Source organism: Lasioglossum baleicum, chromosome 8, assembly GCF_051020765.1.
Source record: "Lasioglossum baleicum chromosome 8, iyLasBale1, whole genome shotgun sequence".
Lineage (NCBI taxonomy): Eukaryota > Metazoa > Arthropoda > Insecta > Hymenoptera > Halictidae > Lasioglossum > Lasioglossum baleicum.
The window spans coordinates 11,147,943-11,167,159 of record NC_134936.1 but is presented as its reverse complement, the minus strand read 5'-3'; the positions used below and the strand labels follow the sequence as shown (position 1 = coordinate 11,167,159).

The window sequence follows — 19,217 nt, the reverse complement described above, 5'->3', positions numbered from 1 at the left end:
AATTACGACTACACACTCGGAGAGAATGTTTTATCTTTCGGATTGAAACCTGCATGAGAGACTACTGGTATTGTATTTCATGAGTTATTTGAAACTTTCGATCTACATAATTAATTTCATTTCTGCAGCTAACGAGATGCGGAAACAATGAATTACCTAAATATATTTATTTATATTGTATGTGCGTTCCGTATCCCGGTATCATTCGAAATGTTCTAATGAGAATCTCGGAAACAGAGTAGTGCTAATTATACTCGCCTCTTGGAAATTAGCATCGTTTATCTGGATCTTTGTGTGCTGTCGTTCGAGGGTATAAATTCTATTAATAATACAATATAATATAGAGATCAATATCCTGCATATGAGCAAATAGAAAATCAGAACCGACGGATTAAACAAAACAGACTAATTGGATTACCTACCTCTGTTCAATGCTGCACATGAATAACCATTAACATCAAAAGTTTAAAATTCGACTGTGTACCTTGATCTTTAGGTTAAAATGTGGAATAAATTTTTATTAAATTCTTAATATCTTTAGAAAAATTGTTTCGCCCCAATACTCGTAATACTCTCATAATCCTACACTGAGAAAAAAATCCTGTCGAAACAAAAAAAATATATGTTGATTCAATAAGATGTACTATTGAATAGTGCCAATATCATATGAACTTATTTTAATATTTAATACTATTGAATTTCAATAGCAAAACTCATTTCCGCCAATCATATAAGCGAATAGCTTGACATCAATGTTTTCAAAAAAATAAGATATGGCCTCAAACCAATTCCAGTATAAATCAATACATCTCTCAAATTTTTTAAACAACATATCTGATTGAAGGAAAAAGAGAAATATTACGAATAATAATGTACAGTATTGAATCGAATAATATGTTCAATCATTTCATGATAGACAATTCAAACACATCACGATTTGCTTCTAAATTTCATACTATTGAAAAGAATACATTGATATTCATCGAAGTAAAAAAATTACAATAACACGCGTGTTATTGAAGTAACTACTTTTTTTTCTCGGTGTATCAATGTGCAATAGTGCAGGCAGTGCATGGCTGTTTACTATCATAATTATTAATCTGCAATTGTTCCTGTAGCAATATCAAACCAAGTCTCATAATACTATCAATGTGCACAGTGCAGGCAGTAGTTTACTATCATAATTATGTAATCTGCAATTGTTTCTGTACCAATATCAAAACTAAATGCAAGAAATAAAATAAAGTTCAGCGTCGTTCTTGCTATAATAGTAATGTCTTAAAATCCACGATAAAGTAAAGAAATTTTATGTTGGATAATTGGTGGTCCAGCAATTTTTTAAACAATATTCCACAGTGTATTTGTTCCGGGAATGATTACGAGATTAAGCTGCGTCGCGAAACAGAAAGATCGTCTATTTCCCTCGCGACAATCCAATATTCTATTGACCGTGGAGTACGCGCAAACCGTTCGACTATTTTACGGGCAACGCTGTGCTCATAAACCCTTTGAAAAGTCGACGCGGGAATCGATATGCCGACGCGGCGCACGATACCTGTCGACGCCTTTCGATCGGTCGATTGCCCAGCGACAGAGGCGCGTACGCGCAACGGAATCCACCGGAAGATGGAGGACTCGTTAACACCTGGCTGATGGAGAATTAATTAATAAACAAGTGGCGAAAACGAGGAGAAGGGGTGGCGACAAAAAGCGTGACTCCCAGTGACAAGGTAAGAAGTGGGGAAGATGAAGACGAAGAAGAAGAGCCAAAGACAGAATGTCTGGAAAATAACGGGGATACAGTGGGTGTACAAAGTATTCGTGCACCTTTTAAAAACGAATAGCTTTTTTATATAATAATTGTACCCAACATCCTGATTTTTTATAATCAATTAGAAGCATTGGTTTACGAAGTGACACGCAAAAAAGATTTTCCAAAAATTATCATTTACAACGCTACAAGCAAAAATAAAAAAAAGGCATTTTTTAAACTTTTTTATTAGGGCCCTTAATGAAAATTTAAAATATACGTTTTGTAGATCTATGTTCGTTATACACATGCTGAAAATTTCATCGAAATCGGTTGACGCAGGAAAAAAACGACACGCATCGAAAGATGTACGATTTTGTGGATTTGAAGCAGAAATTGATCAAAAGTCGTGTAAAACTACGATTTTCACAATTTTTAATCGCTTGTAGCTCGTGTGTATGATAATCGATTTTGATGAAATTTTCAGCATGTTTGTAACTACTATAGATCTACAAAACATATATTTTAAATTTTCTTTAACGGGGCTCTAAATAAAAAAGTTTTAAAAAGTCCCTTCTTTATTTTTGCATGTAACCTTGTAAATTATAATTTCTGAATAATCTTTTTTGCACATCATTTCGTAAACCAATGCTTCTAATTGCTTTCTAAAAAATCAGGTCGTTTGGTACAATTATAACAAAGCTATAAGTTTTTCAAAGGTGTACGAATACTTTGTACACCCACTGTACATTAATACTTATAATAATGGATCGATTTCTGCAGATCTGCTTTTGGAATCATTTCGAGTATCCTTGTCACAGCTGCTCGGAATTTTTATTTACATCCATCCATTGGAATTTTCATCCACACATCAAATAATTTCTTACTGTACAAACTAAAAATTCCAATGAAAGGGACCCGCCACATTCCAACCTGAATAAAGTAAACGATTTTTATGAATCACTGGTGGTATGATTAATCCTCAATTATTTTCCACTGTGTACCGAACAGTCACTTCTTCCATTGTGCACAGAAAAGAGGAAGACAAAGAAGAAGCAGGGCGAAATGAAGGAAAAAGAGCCACGCGGGAAATAAAGTAGCGATCAAGACTGATTAAGTGGTGCGTCGGTGGCGCAACGAGCGCATTATCGCGCGATCGGGAATAATGAATTTAACACCTGGCCGATGGAGAATTAATTAATGAACAAGTGGCGAGAAGGAGGAGAAGAGACGGGGAGGAACATCGACGAAGAAAGGTACGAGACACGCGGTGACAAAGTAAGAAGAAGAGAAAGAAGAAGAAGAGAGGAGATGCGAACAAGATCGAAATGGGAGAAGAAGAGCCACGCGGGAAATAAAGTAGCGATCAAGACTGATTAAGTGGTGCATCACGAGCTGCAGCGAGTGCATTATCACGCGTGTGGTCGTTGCACCGATCGGGTAGAATGAATTGAAAAGAAAATGGGGAAGAAGAGCCGCTGACACCAGCGAGCGATCGCTGTTAATCAAACCCCGGTGGTCGGCTGCTCTCCAGTTAATTAATGATAACAAGTTGCCGTCGATGCCACCGATATACCGTAAGTTCGAGTTACTACCCGATCCTGTTTTGTAATCTCGATCCGACGTCAATGGGAGTCGAGGTAAATTTGCATTGTTAATTGGAAAGCGGTGGCCCGTGGAAATTAAAAATGGACGTCAAGCGGAAGTTCGATAATAAGGGGACGATTTCTTTGTACAATTAGATGGAAAGTTCCAGCGGGACGTTCATTAAAACTCGGCGCGTTGGCGGCTATAATTTTTACACTGTCGTTGGAATTTCCATTGTTCGGAGACACTTCGCGATGTTTGTCGATGGATGCAAATGAGTGCATTATAGAATGCAGCTCTTAATAACAGCTACTCTTCGCTTCTCAACTCCGCGGAAATCACTCCCTTTCATTTTATGCTTGATGTTTGCGACATTTGCGAAATTGTGTCCCCGGCAGAATTTACTAAATTACTGAAATTCGCAGCTCTCGGCTGATAGAAATGAATGCAAACGTAGAATTAAATCGTTTCGTCGAAGAAATATACATTAGTTCATACATTAAATATTTATGAATATATAGGGTGTCTCAGCTGAAGGAGGCCACCTAAATGTCTCCTTTATTTTTAATGGCACTACAAAATATTTATGGCATAATATAAATGATATCGAAGGAGGAATATCATAGAAGAATTCCAGGAATACTTCTTTTTTTTTTATTCCATCTTGTTAATGACTTAAGTATATTCAAATGTATTTTTTCGGCCGCTATAAGATGGAATAAGAAAAGATTATTTTCTCCGATAAAAAAAATAACGATGACCTTGAAAAAACTATGAAAAAATAACCGGACGAAAGAAATTGTTCTTCTATGATATTCCTCGTCCGATACCATTTCAATTATACCGTAAATATCTTTTGTGCCACTAAAAATAAAGGAGATATTTAGGTGGCCTCCTTCAGCTGAGACACCCAGTATAAAAATGTGAATTCCCCGATTTAATTAGCTGCAAAGTTACTCGACTGATTGTATTTTGATTACTCGTACAAGAGACTTGAGAGTTCCATTAATAGTTTATGTTTGACATATATGATTCGACAGTAACAATTACTAATTCTTTTTCCGACTGTTGAGTATACATGTGAGTTCTGTAAACAGCAATGTGGTTAAGTTTGTTGACTTAACAAACGTGTCTGCGGCCCCGTCAATTCACCGAGTGATTTCAAACTTTCGGTCGACAGTACACAAGAAACAGCTGCAACTCCATCTGTTAGTGTACATCACCGGACTGTATTGAGTAGTTTGCTAATTACTAAAGTGGCTTTAATATTTACCCGTTGGTCAAACATAATTTTTGTTAGTCTATGGTAAATGCTAGACTACTGTAAATACTCGTTCGAGCTATATGAAAGTTTGGTTGGGGACAAAATTATTCAAGTCCTCATCGCCCCAAGTAGATAACGAGTCGAATAATTTTTCTGTGTACAGGAAAATTCAAATATCTATGTTGTTTTTAAAGATGCGTCAAATGTCTGAAGGACAAAGTTGAATGGTTCAGTGGGGCTCACATGATACCAAAAATATTTTTGTTTTTATGTGATTTTTTTAGAGATATCAAGGACACCTTCATTTTTTAAAATGGAAGCACCCTTTTTTAAACACCTACAATGATATTCCCTTTCATTAGGTATTCAGTGACTATAATTACCCATGCACGTATAAACTTTGTAAGTATCTCCTAGTCCATATAACAGACACAGAACATTATTATATTGCATTAACCATTAAAAATTCGCTGTCTACTCGTTAATCATTCACTAATTTTCGGAGCCCCTCATTTGTAGACTTCATACTTAGGCTTTAAAAACAACAAAGATAATTGAGGTGGCAACGTTAGGTGACTCACCCTCTTATATTAACCATTTTAAACGTCAATAAATATTTCTACTGGATGAAAGTATACATATATATTGTGTTTGTCTTTTTAAAAGGAAATTTTCGAACGCACCTGCTTAGTCTTACAAGGGAAGGACCCCAAGTGTCCGACTTCGATTTTGATAATCTCTTGAGAGACGATGGTATATGGATCCCGAATGATGTCTGCAAAATATTAGGTGCAGTTACTCAATAATTTTAAAGATACAAACAATGGAACTTCGAAAACTTTAGCTGTAAATCACGATATATCAACAAGGTATGAAAGTTTAATTGTTTATATCTTTAAAACTAGACATCCATGTACCATCGTCTCACAAAAGATTATCAAAATCGAAGTCGGACAATTGGGGTTCCTTCCCTTGTCAGTGTAGTCTAGTCTTGATGTTTTTATTCCCCAAAAAATCCTTTAAATAGTTCGAAATTATAGGGTTCAAGTACGGATGATGCATGTATGTATGTGTGTGTATTAACACGCAACCTTATATATAACTAAATTCATAAAAACAGAGAATCCTAAATAACAGAAGAATTGTAAAATTACGATCGCGCCAACGGATTACAAAAAGGAAGGTAGATGGAAACGAGCGCCCGCGACGAACACGTTTGTCGTTAACATTTGATTATCCGTGTGCTGTTTCCTTGCGGCTTTCCCTTACAAAATGGAAGAATAACGAAATGACAAAAGAAGCGAAATCAGTGGACACAAGTAACAGACTTCGAAGTGAAAGCATGTTTCGCGAGTCGTAGGATGATAGCCTCGCCGGTTATCAGACTTCAAACGTAGAAAAAACTGTTTAAATTACATTGTTCACGCGGAAAGAAAGGTAGCTAGGAGTCATGCACAGTGTTCTTTGTGCCGGGGCAGCTTCTAACGAAGAAACACTATCCAGGGTAACCGGAGTGCCCAGCTTATGCAAAAGCGCTCGAGGGGGTGTGTCCGTCCGGGAGAGAGCTTGGGATAAAGCTGAGAAGAAACAGAGAGAGAGAGAGAGAGAGAGAGAGAGAGAGAGAGAGAGAAGAGAGCGGGTAAGGAGGGAAGGGAACAATGTAATTAGAATGCGACAAGCAGCGGAATGGCGCGGCGCGGCGGTACGGTTATCAATTCCCGCGGAGCCGCGCGATGAAATCGCGGCGGATGAAAGCAATATCCTCGGAATCGATTTCTTGGCTGTCGACGGCCCGCGTTCGGCTTCTCGCGACAGTGATAGACTATCGCGCACTGGATCGAAAGACGGAGACATTTTACCCCCCCACCCCCGCAGCAAACCAGCCAGCTGGCCAGCAGGCCGATCGAGAACGTGACTGTCGTCTCTGCCATCGTGATTCGCAATTATCGAATCCAATTTGTCCGTCAGAAAGGCGAGGGAGAAACGCGGGAATGGGGCGGCGGCACCACGGGGCGAGAAAACGTAGAAAAAGGGTGAGAACCGGCCGATCGAAGATAGAGAAAATGACGAGGAGGGCGACGTGGAAATGGATAGAGAAAGTGCCCGCGCCACCCCGGAATTAACTCCCTCGCGCGCACCTTGCACGGTAATTACTTTACGTTCGATCGATGTCGCGATTTCGAGAGCTCGGTGGCCAGGGAATGACTACCGGCCAGCACAATAATCATCGGACGACGAGTCGTCAAACGTTGATTCACTGCTTCGTTCGCGATCCTCGGATTTAGATCCACGCCAGGGGATTACGGTCGTAATCCTGTGTGTGGTGGAGGTCGAACCGTCTTTCATCATTTACTTTGAAGGGATCACTTTTTGTAATAACAACAGGTGTCACTTCATTCAGATCTTATAGCATTTTTTTGATGACATGTAGTTGAATGAAGAAGCAATCTTGTAATTTTGCCAAATAGAAAATTGTAAATTTGAGAAACGTTCCCAAAGTTCGACGAGTTCTTATTTATTCAGGCTTCTTCAAATTCAGTACTGAACTCATCAACTTCAAACCTAATAATCATAGTACGAAAGGAAATAAATCTTTATTACGCTCCAGTTTGTTACGATTCGGGTAAGAAACTTTTGTTTTCCATAAAGATCCGCTGTCTAAGGGTGGATTCATAGTGGAGCAGCGAGGTGAGCTGTGCGCGGTGAAAAAAAAAGAAAATAGATATGTGTAAACAAGATATATCTCTTTAATTTGAATTTGGCGGCATGACGCCGGGTCTAGTAAGATCGGTATGGTAGAGAAGGTGACCACGTGTGCACAACGAATAGAAAAAGATTAGAGAAGACAACAGAGACAGATAAAAAGGGATTATTAAAAGAAGTGATAATAGGAAATAGACGATTAGAAATAACTCAAATGTCGTTTCTCTTTTGACAGGTGAATAAAACAAAATGTAAATAATGTATATAACTTGTCATAATAAATTTAACCTCTTTTGACAGGGCAACGATCAGTGGTTATTTTTAAAGAGATCTCCTGTACGATTTAGAAGAATCTTATATATGTATTTTTTCATTAGAGTATGTGTCGAAATGTTGTCACGAATGTTGGTTTCTTTTCACCGCGCCGCTATCATCGATGCTCGCAGCTCCACTATAAATCCACCCTTATAATTATCATTGGAGCTTTCATGAGATTCAAGGAACATCCCTCGTATTTTTATAAATGCGGAGTATTCACAGATGAATTTCATAGCATGTACAAACTTTCTTTCAACAAAACAGTCTTGAAATAATACAAGCATAACCCGGAACCTTTATGGAGGTGCTGTAACGTTCAGGACGCGCTTTGATTTCGGCCCCTGGTAATGTGTTTCCCTTCACCCGCGCGAGCGAGTACCTAAATGGAAGCGTAACCCTAAACATTCAGAACCGGACACTTGGTCGTGGAACTTCGTAACAACAAGACCGTCCCACAGCGAAGACAGAACTTGCGCATCCGATTAGATAGTTCGTGCCCCAACCCCTCTTTCGGCGACCCACCATCAAATTTCCTTGTTCCGTCGCGCGGCTTTCAAGCAATCCCCGCCTTCTCTGTCGTCGGTCGCTCGTCAGCCGATTATTAAGCGTTTCCATAGCGTCGAATCGACGGGAGATCGACGTAAGTGGCGGGGTTCACGGGACTGGAAAGGATTTCGCGGCCGCCCGAAGACAGACACCCCCGTTCACGATTTTCAACCGCGGACAAATTGCTGCCGGTGAATCGTTCGACGAGATTCGCCCGATTCGGGAACCGACTCCGAGAAAATATTGATATGAGAATGGGGAGTGGGAACGATCTATCACTCGAACATGTTACTCGGTAATAATGTGCCGGGCGATCTGTCCGACTCGAATTGCGCGTTGTCCCCCAGTACAATGATTTTCATAGCCTAACTTGCAAAAATGTTATTTTTGTATAGTTCTGCTGATTTAATATACAACGTTTCTCAATGATACATTGTTATTTTTCTTCGACTCCGATGTAGGATGGATTTTATATATTTACCACAAAAGTGAGTTCGTATAATTTAAAACAGTAAAAATATTAAAAGAATTCAAAGATGTTCTCTTATTATTTTCAATCTATTAAACGAGAGAAATAAAATTTTTATTTCACCCCAGTTTGTTACAATTCAGCTAGAAAATTGTTATTTTCTCAAATAATAATTCTAAAGAAGATTGTTCAAATATTTTGGGTACGAAGAGATATTGTCAAATGGCATGATCCCAAAACTGAATTAAAGCTTCGTCTACCTCACTGAATTAAGATCGATATTGTCTGACCATGGACGACCTGTTCTACTGGCGTTGCAGAGCTACCGGAATAATTGGAAAACTGAGGTTTCCTTGAACGAAATGAAGAGTGGTCGGGCTTAACCATCGATTCAAAACCGTCCCGTTGAAATTCCCAAGCTGTTCGCGCACTGACCGAACACGGATACCGAACTGCATTACAGGACGATCTATGGATATGGGCGGTAAACCGCGGACGTCCGGCGCGGATCAACCGTGGTTAAAACTGTCCGCGTAAAAGGATCCATTTAAATCTACGAAGTGAACACGGCCGGGAAATTTCTGCCAGCGGTGCCGGTCGACAGCGGAACTGTTCCCTCGTTAATGGACAACCTAAAGCCACCGGTGAATTTTTTCAATTAGTATCACCGGATTAAAGCGAATAAACGTTGGATGATCGCGGGCCTGTGATCTGTATCGAAAAACTCGATCCGGGCGGATTGAAATGAAAACTAACCGAGAGAAAAAAGGGGAAAGAGCAGAAAACAGTGAGGGAAAGCACGAGAGGAGGGAAGAGAGAGAGAGAGAGTGATAAAGAGCGACGGAAAACGTCAGCAGGTTTCGTTTCTCGGGGCGTCCGTGTTGTCTTCAACCGCAATTGCTGCTCGCGCAACGGCAATTTCCACTGCGTGCACACGAAATTGCCGTCGACTCATTACGTGCACGGGATCACGTTGTCTTTATCGCGTCGCTCTCGCCCTTTCGTGCTCCACCGCTGATGGAAAACAATTTCGCGACATTAGAACCTCGTCTAAATTAGCGCGGTCCGTAGGAGGACAGCCGCGAACTTCGCGAAAACTCCTCCATCGCTTCCATACGACTTGCTCGCTGGAAGTAATTCGACAGTTTCGATCCCACGTCGGATAACTCGGCAACAAGTAGATCGCTCTCCATCGACGCGGATAAACGAGCTTAATTGCGAACCCGCGATCTCCAGCCTCGTTGTCTCGGGCGACGACAATTCCAACTCGAAAATATACTTCGAGACGATCCAACCCCGATACAATCGGCGTTATCGAAATGCCATCCCGTTAGTACAGGTCAATAATGACCTATTAGTAGTGCAGGTCATATACAGTTATCGTAAACAGTAGAGGAAATATAAATATTTCATAAACTTTGATCAAATATATGGAAAAGATAGAAATAAAACAAAAATTGTGGACCTGAATTGCAACCAGAGTTGTGCAGAATTACAATTGAATTACTCCAGGAATTTTAATTACAAAGTAACTGAATTGCATCGTAATTTTTACATCGTAATTGCGTAATTGAATTACAATGTAATTAAATTAGCACAACTCTGATTGCAACCAGAGTTGGGTAAACGCTAGTCACAATTATGATTATTGACTAATAACTTCATAAGCTCTACAAAAGTGACTAATAATTAATGACTAAGTAAATACATGAGCGTGACTATGAGTAATGACTACATAAGTATTTGTTAGCGTAATGACTAATGAATAATGACTAAATTTTTATCAAGGATGAATATTGACTAAATACGCAATCAGAATTTCACTATTACTAATGACTAAAAATGGTTATAAGTTAAAATAAGACATAATAATAAGAAAAAAATATCCTATTAGTTTATAAACATATAAAATACAGATTATGACATGTTTGGTCACTGCAAATTCCGATATAGTTTAAGTATACATATTAATGTATGTTTATCGCACAATAGTGACTGATGACTAAAGATTGATGACTGATCATTTAAACTAACTAATCATAACTAATACGCAATAACGAACGATTACTTAGAGCTGTGACTAACTAGTGTCATGTAGTTATGACTAAGTAATCAAACAGTTTTAACTAACTATTTTTAAGTTTTAACTAACTATTTTTAAGTTTTGACTAACAATCAGTCATTTTCAATTATTAGTTGATTTTTTCCCAACTCTGATCGCAACAAACTAGACTAAAATAGAAATTTATTTTCTGTTTCAATAGGTTGAAAATAATCTATCAGTTATTAGGATTGAAAGGGTGATAGCAACCCTCAATATTCTGCATAAAATGTTTTCCAACAAAATCGTTTCTCTCAACCTAAAATAAATGTTAAATTCACCGTTAAATACCGAGATAATGACTTTTTTTTAAAGAATGGTTTAATTGGTTCAACTTTGCTCCTCACTGTGTAAATCGTTAACGAAAGAAGAAACTTAAAAATCGTGTCGACCGCTCTAATTTCGTCTCAGGTCGGACGCAGCGTTCTTCTAGAGAGACAACCATGTCCGCAGATAATTCCTGCTCGCAGTCATAAGTCCATGCATTTCGCGAGTATCTCCCCGTTTCCCACATATTCGTCTGTCACCCTCCATTGGACATTCATTTTTATCGTTCACGCTCGAGCAGGCGTTATTCAGAGAACGGGTGTGCTCGGTCCAGCAACAGATGCGATCGCCTCGGCGTCGTTCTCGAAAGTTGCGTCCCTTCCAAATTGTCCGGGCTTATCCCGAATATTTACTGTCCGCCGCTGATTATACGAACGGGTGTCGCGATACGGTGTAACACGGGTGCCTTCGGATATCCCGCGAGACGTGTTACGCTTGCTAACAAATGATCGGGGCCCGTCAAAAAAAGAAGAATAGGGTGCTAGATGGGTCGCTTAACAGCTTGCGAGATAAAAAAAGTAATGGCTCGTCAGGGCTATTATTGTGTGTCGTGTATGGCCACACATCATTAGACGTGGGTGAAGGTGGGAAGAGGCTGTTGGGAATGTGTTGGAGATTCTGTCCGAGGCAGCCTGGCCCCTGTTGGCCATATATTCGTGCGTATCGTGGCTCGAGTCAGGGAATTAGGAGAAAGATTGATCGCACCTATTTGCCGAAACCAAATTACACTTCTCTGTAACACCGACCCTCTCTCCCTCTCCATCTCTATCTTAGAAGCCATTTTAGCGAACGATCGCCAGCCTCCGACTTATTTACGAGCGCCGCTATAAATAATTAGCCCCCTTTAATAACGTCCGCCCGATCCATCGATGTATCGAGCCGGCCCGATCGGTTATTATTTATTTGCCCAAAGCCCGAGTGAAAGGGATAAACGGATGATGCACGAGCAACCCACCCGGCCACGATGCCACACCGACTACCTTGGATAGGAAAGTGGAAAATTGTTTTCGATGATGTACGGTAGCGGTCGGTTCATGAGGCGTAATGAAATTTCCGTGGCGGGATTTCATACGGCGCTCTCGAGGAGCAACGGCTAAATGAAACACTTACGCTGAACGGGACCAGAGAGTTCTTCACCGACGGCACCATCCACTGCTGGAACAACGACAGGACCACTTGGCAGCCGACCACCACCTCCAGAATGCGTTTAATCAAGAATCTGCGGAAGAGAAACAAAAATTGTTGTCAGTGCCCGACGGGGATATTAAATTCGGAATTAACCCGCCGACGGAGAATACACCACCCGAACATTGTACGTCTGCTACTCTGTCAGGAGAATTTATCTTTTCAATTTTAAAAGCTTCGAGATGATACTTTTCTATTCCTGAATATCCGAGCTCACAGTGCAGAAATTTTTGTACGAATAATTTTAGCGACTACGGAATCCGTGAAAATGAAATAAAAATCAGGTATTAAATTCGGTATTAATCCTGTGGTATCGTTTCGTTGACCACGAGAACTTTGGAAATCACGTCTGTTACAAAACGAAGATGTTATACGTCCCATACTGTGCCGGAAATGTATCTTTTTTCAATTTTAAAAGCTCTGAGATGACACCTTTCCATTCCTGAATATCCAAGTTTTCAGTACAGAAATTTAGTACGGCTAAGATCAAATTCGGTATTAATTCTGTGGTATCGTTTCGTTGACGACGTGAACTTTGGAAATCACGTCTGTTACAAAGTGAAGATTTTATACGTTTGATAGTGTGCCGGAAATGTATCTTTTCAATTTTAAAAGTTTCAATTTTAGAAAATGGTACCTTTCTAATTTTAGCGATTATAGAATCTGTGAAAATGAAATATCAATGGGAGATTAAATTCGGTATTAAACCTGTGGTATCGTTTCATTGACCATGTAAACTTTGAAAATCACGTCTGTTACAAAGTGAAGATTTTATACGTTTGATAGTGTGCCGGAAATGTATCTTTTCAATTTTAAAAGTTTCAATTTTAGAAAATGGTACCTTTCTAATTTTAGCGATTATAGAATCTGTGAAAATGAAATATCAATGGGAGATTAAATTCGGTATTAAACCTGTGGTATCGTTTCATTGACCATGTAAACTTTGAAAATCACGTCTGTTACAAAGTGAAGATTTTATACGTTTGATAGTGTGCCGGAAATGTATCTTTTCAATTTTAAAAGTTTCAATTTTAGAAAATGGTACCTTTCTAATTTTAGCGATTATAGAATCTGTGAAAATGAAATATCAATGGGAGATCAAATTCGGTATTAATCCTGTGGTATCGTTTCGTTGACGACGTGAACTTTGAAAATCACGTCCGTTACAAAACGAAGATGTTATACGCCCGATACTGTGCCGGAAATGTATCTTTTCAATTTTAAAAGTTTCAATTTTAAAAGTTTCAATTTTAAACGTTTCAATTTTAGAAAATGGTACCTTTCTAATTTTAGCGATTATAGAATCTGTGAAAATGAAATATCAATGGGAGATTAAATTCGGTATTAAACCTGTGGTATCGTTTCGTTGACGACGTGAACTTTGAAAATCACGTCCGTTACAAAACGAAGATGTTATACGCCCGATACTGTGCAGGAAATGTATCTTTTCAATTTTAAAACCTCTGAGATGACACCTTTCCATTCCTGAATATCCAAGTTTTCAGTACAGAAATTTAGTACGGCTAATTCTAGCGATTATAGAATCTGTGAAAATGAAATATAAATGGGAGATTAAATTCGGTATTAATTCTGTGGTATCGTTTCGTTGACCACGTGAACTTTGGAAATCCCGTCTGTTATAAAGCGAAGAATTTATACGTTTGATACTGTGCCAGGAATTTAACTTTCCAATTTTAAAAACGCTCATATGATACTTGGAGTCTTCCTATGTCTGAATATATAAATTTGCAGTACAAAATAAAATTTTATACAGCCAATTAGGAAATACAGAATCCGTGAAGAAGAAATAAAAATCGTCGTCCACGAGACAGTGATATTAAACTTGGAATTAATCCTGTGGTATACTTTCGTCGACCACGTGAAAATTGGAAATCTGTTGCAAAGCGAAGAATTTATTTTTTCAACTGAAAAAGCCATGTTATTTTATCATTCAATATCCGGTTTTTTTTTTATATGCAATTCATTTTTATATGGATACTAGTCTTGATAATTTGTGAATCTACTGTATGAAGAAATGTTATCCTGATAATGATTAAAAATAGCAATTTTCGCACGGATTAATCGAAATTGATGATTCAGTGCGTATACAGTTACAGATTAATATCGAATTACGCTAGTATACACAACAATAGAGCTGAAACCAATGTAGTAACTAATAATTACAAGATTTAGGTGAACAAATCCAAATTGATGATGATGTTACACACTGCGGTTTCAATAACCGCGCTAATAGTCTGTGTTTATTCCAGGCTCACCGCGACGAATAATATTTACGCATAAAGTTTCGAGGACAGCAGCGAATTTTCATTTTCTGCATTTCGTCGAACCTTTTTCGAGTGTTTGCTTTTTTTTCTGGGATGCAGCGTGTGGCATACGAATTGAAATTCAGGGTCTAATACATCTGGATGAAAATTGTGTATCATGGCCAGTAGTTGCGTGTTGATTCACAAAGTGCACTCCATACTCCCACGAGAACGCGTATTACATTTTGTTAATAAAATTTACCGGTAGTATGTACTTCGGAGTGAATTGAACTAGGCTGTTCCATTTAAAAAGCTGCATATAAAGTCTACTTCAGAGATCCACATGTCCGACTATACCGCTCGCGAATGAAAATTATGAGCGGAAGTCTGCAGTTGCATACTAAATTAAAGCGCGAGCGAGCAAGCCCACGATTCACTGTTTCGAAGCTCCCACTTGTCCCGACAATGCAGTTCGCCGAAAGTTGATGGGCAAGTAAATTAAAACAAACAAAGTCTAATCTTCTTGATTGTATCTAATTAAATGTCTCGCGAAGACCGAGCTTTTTTTCATTGAGAATCTCAGGACACTTTCAGGAGTTCGGCCTCTTACATTAAAAATGCTAATGACCTTAAGCTCTAGCTACGTGAAAACAAACCAAAATATATCGCGCGAAGTTAATATTACTTTCGCCGACAACGCTGCTTAAAAATTCCGCAACTTTTCTTCATCAAACTCCTCTTACAAATTTTGCAGGCGGATAGGTTGCATTTCATAAAATAGTTAAAGGTAAATAGTAATTAACTCTGCAACATTTCTTTGCGAAACTGCTTTTGCAAATTTTGTAAGAAGGGTAGGTGTGTGTGTGCAAAGAATTTCAGGAGGATAACCGGGACTATCCTGACGAGGATATACAATGAGCGACGAGCACAAAAGAAAGGAATACTTTTCGATTAACTTTCGAAAGAACAAGAGTTGAGTTTATTTGAACTGCACTAGTGGTTGAACACTTCGTAACGAGAATTGTGTGTGATAATCGTGCGTTAGACAAATGCCGAATCCGGAACTCGAGGAATCCGCGTGTACTGGTATAACGAGAATAAAGCGTGGAAGCGATAAGCGCGTGTGTTTCATATGATGTGTCTCGATATAATAATTCGTGGTCCGCTGTGTCGAAGACAATGATCCAAATATTATGGAGATGAGCGGTCGACACGCAATTTTCGTCATCGAGTCGCGTAGCGCTCTCGCGACGCCGAATCTTGTAACGACAATCGCGGAATTACATTTAGCGGGGAGTTCGAGTACTAAACAGTACACTGAGAAAAAAAAGTAGTTACTTCAATAACACGCGTGTTATTGTAATTTTTTTACTTGGATGAATATCAATGTATTCTTTTCAATAGTATGAAATTTAGAAGCAAATCGTGATGTATTTGAATTGTCTATCATGAAATGATTGAAAATATTATTCGATTCAATGCCGTACATTATTATTCGTAATATTTCTCTTTTTCCTTCAATCAGATATGTTGTTAAAAAAATTTGAGAAATGTATTGATTTATACTGGAATTGGTTTGAGGCTATATCTTATTTTTTTGAAAACATTGATGTCAAGCTATTCGCTTATATGATTGGCGAAAATGAGTTTTGCTATTGAAATTCAATAGTATTAAATATTAAAATAAGTTCATTGAATCAACTTTTATTGAATCAACATATATTTTTTTTGTTTCGACAGGATTTTTTTCTCAGTGTAGGTTTCACAAAACTGTTTATAAGGACTTGACGACGCTTTCGGAAATTTTACAACAACGATTACACGTTTAACAAACTCACTGGCAAAAGAAGAGAGACAGCAATCGCGTCAGAGTTCCCGAAACTCGAAAGCCATATTTCACAAAACTGAACAGCAGAAAATGAAGTCACACAATGCGCCGCCGCATCATAATAAAGAAGCAATGCCAAACTTCGCGCGATGCCGGGATAAATCAAAACGAAATTCTTGGTGGCGTAATTTCGCGAACGGAGACACCAATATATCACGGTTAATGCTCGTGGCTGAAAAATCACGGCCGGCTGCGATTTTTTCCGAAAAACTTCGGCCAAGAGGAAAAATCCGTAAACACGCGTTCGGCGGGATATGACGTTTCTCTTCCAGCGCAATTTGTTCCCGGGGATTTTCGAAGCGAACAACTGCCGGTGGCAAGAAATGTCGGCCAGACAGACACGATGCACTTTCCGACAAACCCAGGGCTGCATGCATCGCGAAAATACGTCCGCGTAGACGGAAGAAAGTGTTCCATGAAAATCTCCGGGATTCCGGATACAATCGGAAGTACCAGCCGGAAGCACAGAAAGGAATACATCACTGTGCCCTCTGCGCCCTCCGTTGCCACCCTAACTCACCCCTGCGCCGACCGAGTCCATCCAAACGTACCCTCCTCTATTTTCCCAACAATAGCCCACTTAAATCTAATTTCGCGAACACTCCGGCTCGCCAACTTTACCTCGCTCCCCCGTTTTCCTTCGAATGGAGCTGCGTGCGACTGAAACCGAGCGAAAAAGGAAAGAACCTTCTAGGAAATGTGCTCCGGTGCGTACGTGCACGCGGAAACCGTTTCAGTAAACGATTTGATTTTTTAGACTGCTTTCAACCCCTTGCAATTTAAGTCCAAGGTTCCTGATTGAAACGTTCCGTTTGATCCTCTGAATCAGGCATGTCACACACGCGGCCCATCGACAAGTAGTCTGCGATCCGACCAAAAACTTTGAAACTGTTGATGACAATTTATAGATTTTATACATTCCAAATTCACACCCTTTTGCAAGTCAATTTCACCTTTCTGCAAATCAATTTCACCCTTTTGCAGATCAAATTCAACCTTCTGCAAATCAATTTCACCCTTTTGCAAATAAAATTCAACCTTCTGAAAATCAATTTCACACCCCCATCAAGAATATTTAAAATTTATTTCGTCACACGTGAAGACTCAATACTCAATATGCTTCAATAAATAATTACTTTCATCTCTAAAATTTATTAATCAGAAAATGGCTACAATGAACATACATATTTACAGACAGTTTTCGCACATAACAAAATGATGTATCGGTAATCACTTCTAAATAAGTATTTGATGTACATCTTCGCAATGAATAGAATTTGGAATTTCGTAACAATTAATTTACATTTGATCTCTTTTTTTGCAAAAACTTCTTTAAAAATTTAAAATACTTCAAAAATACTTTATTTATAAGAGATTGAATGTGTGATTTGCAAAAGGGTGAAATTAATTTGCAGAAGGGTGAAATTGACTTGCAAAAGGGTAAAGTTGATTTACAGAAAGGTGAATTGACTTGCAGAAGGGTGAATTTGGAGTGCAAATCCTGTACTACTGGAATTAATCGAAATGCTGGATGGAAATATGGATGTTGTGATTCCACATTTCTACAATTATTTATTTGTCGACCGATTTCCCAATATGTTATGTGCAATTAGGCTATGTTCGGTAGCAGTGGTAGAACATAGTGCGAACCACTATTTTCACCATTAAAAGATAATAAAACTGCAGGAAGGTCAACAGACCAGCGTGTACAATTAATTTCAAAATTAATTACAGTTCAACAAGTTCAACCAAATTTTGAAAATTTGGTTACTGACAAACATTGTCAAGTTCCTTCGAAACAAAAATGAAATAGTTTTATTCAGATAAAGTAAACTTGAAAAAAAACAACTTGTGTACGTATGTTATTTTATATGTGTAACAGCAATGTTAATAAAAAAAATGTGTTTCTTTTTCATTTCGAATCGGTTTTTTTCTAGTGCGGCCCTCGAATTAATTTATAATACTTAATGAGGCCCCTTGGTGGTAAAAGAACTTGACATGCCTGCTCTAAATCTATGAAAAGGTGGAATTTCCAAAAGAGATTTACAGAACAATTGTTAATTAATGTAAATACAAATAATGCTTATTATTTTATATTTTCTAGTTTAGAAGGTATCATGAATGCACAATGCACATGAATGAACCGCGTTCAATGTATTACTTTCGCTCGAGTCCCCAAGAGCAAGTAGAATAGACCAACGATGGTCAGACGTATCTTAAAATCTTGTTTGACCCCTATCCTTTCGCGTAACGAACAATTCCATTATAATTTTCTGATGAAATCTACCGTCTCATTTTGTGCAAAATTGTATTCTTTTTTTAACTAAGATAAGATAAGATGCTCATCGATAAGATACTCGCTGGGGGGTAGTTCTTATGTCCTTCTGAACAACCACTTACCCTAGATTTTTGAAGTTCGCCGTACATGCAAGGGTTAATACGATAAAGCAAATACGATAGCCTCCACCGATCGGATCAATCGATAAATCGACAAAACACTCATTAGAGGGTAGTTCTATCGCCTTATTGCTGTTTACCTTTTCCGAATCCGTTGCGTCCGTGGAAAATTCAGCTCGTAGCACAGCGTGGGCGCCAGTATATAGTAGTAAAGATCACGGAGATTCAAGTTGTCCGGATATTGCACCAAGGCCGTGGAAACTCCGTCGACGTCGTGCTTCGAGTCGTCGACCTCGGAGCCGTTTTGTTTCACGCTAGAACCTGCAACCGAGAGGAATCGTATCCGCATTAGAACCAGGAAAAAACAAATTACAGCGATGAATCACACGCGACTGGCATGCAACAGGAATTTCAGGAA

General features: G+C 38.7%; 1 protein-coding gene across 1 annotated transcript in view; it reads right to left on the bottom strand.

Annotated features, from left to right (window-relative positions):
• Positions 1 to 19,217, bottom strand: part of Mdy (diacylglycerol O-acyltransferase) — a 212,893-nt gene that overhangs the window by 40,268 nt on the left and 153,408 nt on the right. Inside the window, exons 7-8 of the mRNA XM_076428862.1 lie at positions 18,940 to 19,120; positions 12,176 to 12,284 (exon numbers count right to left, since the gene is read on the bottom strand). Coding sequence (XP_076284977.1) covers positions 12,176 to 12,284; positions 18,940 to 19,120 — 290 coding nt within the window. The remainder of the gene's footprint in view (positions 1 to 12,175; positions 12,285 to 18,939; positions 19,121 to 19,217) is intronic.